Source organism: Watersipora subatra, chromosome 1, assembly GCF_963576615.1.
Source record: "Watersipora subatra chromosome 1, tzWatSuba1.1, whole genome shotgun sequence".
Lineage (NCBI taxonomy): Eukaryota > Metazoa > Bryozoa > Gymnolaemata > Cheilostomatida > Watersiporidae > Watersipora > Watersipora subatra.
The window spans coordinates 20,444,313-20,451,593 of NC_088708.1; the positions used below are offsets into that span (position 1 = coordinate 20,444,313).

The window sequence follows — 7,281 nt, forward strand, 5'->3', positions numbered from 1 at the left end:
GTGTTGTTGCAAAAGAAAGTAACAATATTGACTTTTTGTCTAGAGTTTTTAGCAAATCTCTCATAACATTTAAAATAAAATGCCAACAAAAATTTTCTATTGCTTATTACTTTATTTAGTTCTTTACATATATAGTAATATTGATATGCTTTTACATGATGTAATTGTTTTGATTTTATATGTATTTGCTTGAAGTATTGGTCGATAGGTTTCCTAGCTGCAAAATAGGTTACGTGTATGAAGTGTATTGTATTTCATAAGATTATTGCTTACATCATATGACAGCGTTAACTTACCAAGCAAATATTGGAATAATTTTGTATTTTTATGTTTGACTGTATAACAATTGACACAAGAAAACAAGCTTAAAAAACCCGCCAAACAAGAAGAGATATGAAAATGCCACAGATCTCAAAACTCTGCAGGAGATAATACAGCTATATAGAGACCAACTTGGATGGGCTCTAAGTTTTAGACCAAGGAGGTAATTAATAATTGGTTTGACCAGAAGCCTGATCTTGGAATTGTAAGACACAAATGTTTCGTCAAAATATTACAACCAACATTAATTTCTATGGAGACCCTCAAGACTAAACTTGTTAACAATTTACCATGGTCGGCAAATCATTTAAATAATAAGCTACTAGCCACGCAAAAATAGTGTCTGATGAGCTCAGTAAACTTAAGAGTTCTTACACTGAGACAACAAAGAGAAATCTTTGTGTCCAAAAGCAACAAAGAAGCAATCAAACAACACCACAGTGTTTTTAAAACTTAGAAAGTAAATCATACAACAATGAAAATACACTTTTGGCTTCAAATTTCACCCTAATGGATGCCCAATGTATTTCAGCTCCACCTAAACAACATCAAGCTGCTTTTATTGAAAACAACAACATTGTGATATCAATACGACCCAACTCCACTTTATGCAGATCATTTAACCAAGACCTTGTACAAAAAAACTATTAACAAGCAGTATGAATCAACTTTTATCAAATACATAATTCCTTACACTTTTAATTCTAGTTCAAATCATGGAGCATCTCAAAAACAGTTATGAAACTGTGAGACCACGATCTCTTCGATGGAACTGCAAGCAGGCTGTCTATGGCCTACGTCCTGAATCTCCTATAGAAAATGTTACTATTGTTAAAGGTATCCCACTTGATGTGGACTGATACATATTAGCATGTATCATTTGTATGTATATATATTCATGTTGTGAGTGATAGTTTATTAGCTGTGTAGTCACGCTTTCTTCTAGTAGAGTTTTAATTGCATAATAGTCTCATGACTGATAACTACGGACTTGCAGTACTAACTAGTGTCAGTTCCTTTATGTGATTCTCAGCTGGTAGCTGTGTTCTCTATAATCCATGGTGACAATAAACAGAATATATTGCTACTACGGTCAATGTGTACTAACCAGATAGAGTACAAATCACGCATCCACAGACAAAACAACAGTAACTACCAGATGTGTACTAACCAGATAGAGTACAAATCACGCATACACAGACAATACAACAGTAACTACCAGATGTGTACTAACCAGATAGAGTACAAATCACGCATACACAGACAATACAACATGGACAACACCAGCTTTATTCAGGACATCAAAAATACTGGTGTTGGTACTTCTATAGAAAAGTCGCTTAAAAAATGAAAGGCTGAGGTTCTGGAAGGTTGAGTTTTTCTCATCTCTCTTCTACTAAAATGCCATCTCACATGGAATAAGAATACAACCAACTCAGTGTTTATGTCATGCTGAACCACTTAAACGATGGATCTCTATAGAGGATTTTATGTTGCCCGTTTGAATATTAGATGTTTATTTTTTTAGGTGTTCTTTATAGTTTGCTGCATCAACCATCACTTCTAACTAAAGAAAAAAGATGATTCTAGTTTTACGTGTGCCTTTGATGTTGATTCAAAGTGCCTTCTTGTCTCATGTAATTTCTTTTTTATAATAAAGAGCTATTTGTATTCTTTGCGCTGTTTGAAAATTTCTCCGACACTCTATAGCTGCACAATGGGTAAAACAGAAAATCAACAATGATATTCCTCTGGTTGAAGTTTAGTTAAAGTTGTTAAGAGTAACATTTTCAATTTACAAGTTCAATATTTGGGAAATAAAATATATAGCGGAGTCCTACATTTCCAAACCAAACACTATATCATAAGCTAACAAAATATCTAGAAGAGTTTAAAAAACATTTAACACAATAAAAAAGCATTATTCAAACTTACTTCTGACATAAAGGAAAATCTCAAAATAATACTACGTCTTCACTCTAACTATGCTCTGTCTTCTGTTCACTATTCTACGAACTAAGAAGCTACCATCAGGAAGCGAATCATTGCTTATGTTCATGCTAATATATCTTCAAATAGAACATGCAAAGGAATACATGGATTTGGCTGTCAAGAGGAACAAATCGAAATTAAGCAGACCTTGAAAAAACAATTATCACTGGATTCACTGCTATGCAGTCTCAACGCATGCATTTTTATTTGAATTCTTACCGGTGAACAGAGTTTGGCCTCCAAAAGCAAATCAAAAGCTTTTTGTAAACCAACTTTGTACATTGTACCTCCTAAAATATGTCCATCACGCAACTTAAGTTTATCACATGAGTTGAGAATATTTGCTGACCTCAAAAAGTTGGTAGTTGCATCGAAGATGTCTGAATAATTAGGTACCTAAAAGCAAACTAAGTGTGGATATAGCGTTTACCGACTTTTCAACTTGGTTATACCGCTGCTGAAAGTGGAGCATAAGATAAAAACAATAGTTTCAGAGTTCTCTCAAACGTCAGAACTGGAGTTTGTGTGCCTAAAAATGCAGCCAACCTTTGAATTCCAAATATCTTAGCTTTTGAACAAACTGGATGATGAAGAAAAATTAGGAGACCTATTATCAGAGTGACAAACAAATATTCATAAATCCAGCATCTCGGCGATGAGCTAAGAAAGCCTGATGATGCGGCTTGGTTGACTGCTAATACTGTTGTATCTTTGCTAGTAACACAATACAAATAGCAAGACACTGAAATAATGCATATAAATGGAAATGTGCTGGTAAATGACCAGCAGTTGGCAGAAGTTGGCCTAACCCAGATGGTTGCCACAACCATTTTTCATTTCTACAACCCTTTGCAAGTTGAAGTGATCCCATAATTTGCAGGCTATTTGGCCAGTCAAACCCTTTCTCTACAGTAGGAACATGGTGATTGGGTGCATCATTGCTAAGTTGGTATACGATATTATTATTACTATAAATTAAACACTTTTTAAGGTATGAAGTAGCAAAGCTGAGGAGAACCACATGTCCCTGAAATGTATGAGTTTGCTCTTGAGTTTTAACTTATAGGATAGCTGCAACTATACACTTGGTATTGACAGCCAATCGTAGTGAAACAATTCAAAGCAATGGAAGGCTGACCATAGCATGAGCTAAAACAAGGTTGTAGCAACAGAAAACTTATATATGTACATATGCAGAAATGACAATAACACACTTAATAGACAAAAACCTAGCAATTCTAGCAGTAATTAGGACAGTAATAATAATATGAAGAATGGTCCAGGTGGCAGCAAAACCCAGAACAAATGTCATGATGAAGAACAAAATGAAAAAGGCAATGATGACGATTTTGACAAAGAGTAGTAATAAGAATTTTGCTGATATCATAAGAAGCAAGAAGATAATGTCAAAGGCGATGATAATGATGATGCAATGATGAAGGTAGTGATGATGGAGAACAGTGATAATGATGCTGAAATGTTGAAGGTGGTGATGATGGAGAACAGTGATGATGATGCTGAAATGTTGAAGGTGGTGATGATGGAGAACAGTAATAATAATGATGAAATGTTGAAGGTGGTGATGTTGGAGAACAGTGATAATGATGATGAAATGATGAAGGTGGTGATGATGGAGAACAGTGATAATGATGATGAAATGTTGAAGGTGATGATGGAGAACAGTGATAATAATGATGAAATGTTGAAGGTAGTGATGATGGAGAAAAGTGATAATGATGATGAAATGTTGAAGGTGGTGATGATGGAGAACAGTGATAATGATGATGAAATGATGAAGGTGGTGATGATGGAAAACAGTGATGATGATGCTGAAATGTTGAAGGTGGTGATGATGGAGAACAGTGATAATAATGATGAAATGTTGAAGGTGGTGATGTTGGAGAACAGTGATAATGATGATGAAATGTTGAAGGTGGTGATGATAGAGAACAGTGATAATGATGCTGAAATGTTGAAGGTGGTGATGATGGAGAACAGTGATAATGATGCTGAAATGTTGAAGGTGGTGATGATGGAGAACAGTGATGATGATGCTGAAATGTTGAAGGTGGTGATGATGGAGAACAGTGATAATAATGATGAAATGTTGAAGGTGGTGATGTTGGAGAACAGTGATAATGATGATGAAATGTTGAAGGTGGTGATGATAGAGAACAGTGATAATGATGCTGAAATGTTGAAGGTGGTGATGATGGAGAACAGTGATAATGATGCTGAAATGTTGAAGGTGGTGATGATGGAGAACAGTGATGATGATGCTGAAATGTTGAAGGTGGTGATGATGGAGAACAGTGATAATAATGATGAAATGTTGAAGGTGATGATGATGGAGAGCAGTGATAATAATGATGAAATGTTGAAGGTAGTGATGATGGAGAACAGTGATAATGATGATGAAATGTTGAAGGTGGTGATGATGGAGAGCCGTGATAATGATGATGAAATGTTGAAGGTGGTGATGATAGAGAACAGTGATAATGATGATGAAATGTTGAAGGTGGTGATGATGGAGAACAATGATAATGATGATGAAATGTTGAAGGTGGTGATGATGGAGAACAGTGATAATGATGCTGAAATGTTGAAGGTGGTGGTGATGGAGAACAGCGATAATGATGGTGAAATGGTGAAGGTGGTGATGATGGAGAACAGTGATAATGATGCTGAAATGTTGAAGGTGGTGATGATGGAGAACAGTGATGATGATGCTGAAATGTTGAAGGTGGTGATGATGGAGAACAGTGATAATAATGATGAAATGTTGAAGGTGGTGATGTTGGAGAACAGTGATAATGATGATGAAATGTTGAAGGTGATGATGGAGAACAGTGATAAGGATGGTGAAATGGTGAAGGTGGTGATGATGGAGAACAGTGATAATGATGCTGAAATGTTGAAGGTGGTGATGATGGAGAACAGCGATAATGATGGTGAAATGGTGAAGGTGGTGATGATGGAGAAAAGTGATAATGATGATGAAATGTTGAAGGTGGTGATGATGGAAAACAGTGATGATGATGCTGAGATGTTGAAGGTGGTGATGATGGAGAACAGTGATAATAATGATGAAATGTTGAAGGTGGTGATGTTGGAGAACAGTGATAATGATGATGAAATGTTGAAGGTGGTGATGATAGAGAACAGTGATAATGATGCTGAAATGTTGAAGGTGATGATGGAGAACAGTGATAATAATGATGAAATGTTGAAGGTAGTGATGATGGAGAAAAGTGATAATGATGATGAAATGTTGAAGGTGGTGATGATGGAGAACAGTGATAATGATGATGAAATGATGAAGGTGGTGATGATGGAGAACAGTGATAATGATGATGAAATGATGAAGGTGGTGATGATGGAAAACAGTGATAATGATGATGAAATGTTGAAGGTGGTGATGATGGAGAACAGTGATCATGATGATGAAATGTTGAAGGTGATGATGATGGAGAACCATGATAATGATGATGAAATGTTGAAGGTGGTGATGATGGAGAACAGTGATGATGATGCTGAAATGTTAAAGGTGGTGATGATGGAGAACAGTGATAATAATGATGAAATGTTGAAGGTGGTGATGTTGGAGAACAGTGATAATGATGATGAAATGTTGAAGGTGATGATGGAGAACAGTGATAATAATGATGAAATGATGAAGGTGGTGATGATGGAGAACAGTGATAATGATGATGAAATGATGAAGGTGGTGATGATGGAAAACAGTGATAATGATGATGAAATGTTGAAGGTGGTGATGATGGAGAACAGTGATCATGATGATGAAATGTTGAAGGTGATGATGATGGAGAACCATGATAATGATGATGAAATGTTGAAGGTGATGATGGAGAACAGTGATAATGATGATGAAATGATGAAGGTGGTGATGATGGAAAACAGTGATAATGATGATGAAATGTTGAAGGTGGTGATGATGGAGAACAGTGATCATGATGATGAAATGTTGAAGGTGGTGATGATGGAGAACAGTGATAATGATGATGAAATGATGAAGGTGGTGATGATGGAGAACAGTGATCATGATGATGAAATGTTGAAGGTGGTGATGATGGAGAACAGTGATAATGATGATGAAATGTTGAAGGTGGTGATGATGGAGAACAGTGATGATGATGATGAAATGTTGAAGGTGGTGATGATGGAGAACCATGATAATGATGATGAAATGTTGAAGGTAGTGATGATGATGAAGAACAGTAATAATCAAAGTAATGCTCATGCCAGCAGTAAAGCTGATGACAGCCTTGGCTATGATGATGAAAACTCTGACGCTGATGAAAATAGAATAGTGAGGGCAATGGTAGTAAGGATTATAACAATAATAGTTGTTATAATCCTTGCTATTATATAGTTTAAAAATATTACAACTATATATTTATAGTTGTTATATTTTTATAACAACTATAAATATCATAGTTTTTATAAAAATGGGTTTGAAAGTGATTATAGGAATAATAATAATAAAATGGAAATAGTATACATGTACTGGAATTGACTTGCCGGTTTGTTTGATTTTGCTTTAGTCATCATTTTGAAGGCTAAATTCAAGCTAGAGGAGTAGTTGGTTCTACCTAAAAAATTGAATATCTGAATACAAGACCTTTCTCAAAGCTGTTACATGACAAACACAAGCTGTAACCTGTTAAAGCTGTCGCATTTTACATGTATATCCAGATAAAGACGCACGGGGTAGGTAACACTGCAAAACACATATGTAAGATGCATTGTATCCCCTATGAGATAACCACTCCTCTTCTCTCCAACCAAATACACTGTATCATGAATCTTTGGTTTTCAGAGTTGTCCACAAAATGCTTATTTAATAAAAAGAAAAGTTCACCAAAACAAAAGCTTCCGAAAAGTGAGAGTTTTTTTAGCTCACATTTATTCATGTATTGCTTTTTTTACTCACTTCCAAGTTAGCCA

The 7,281-nt window shown here is 35.5% G+C and overlaps 1 protein-coding gene across 1 annotated transcript; it reads left to right on the forward strand.

Annotated features, from left to right (window-relative positions):
• Nucleotides 1–1,037: 1,037 nt before the first annotated feature.
• Nucleotides 1,038–6,916, forward strand: LOC137410035 (suppressor of Mek1-like). The gene is made up of 9 exons (XM_068095658.1): nucleotides 1,038–1,158; nucleotides 3,726–3,892; nucleotides 4,067–4,204; nucleotides 4,292–4,429; nucleotides 4,517–4,696; nucleotides 4,877–5,416; nucleotides 5,771–5,908; nucleotides 6,485–6,655; nucleotides 6,893–6,916. Exons 1-9 carry the CDS (start codon nucleotides 1,038–1,040, stop codon nucleotides 6,914–6,916), a joined length of 1,617 nt encoding a protein of 538 aa, XP_067951759.1.
• Nucleotides 6,917–7,281: the final 365 nt, after the last annotated feature.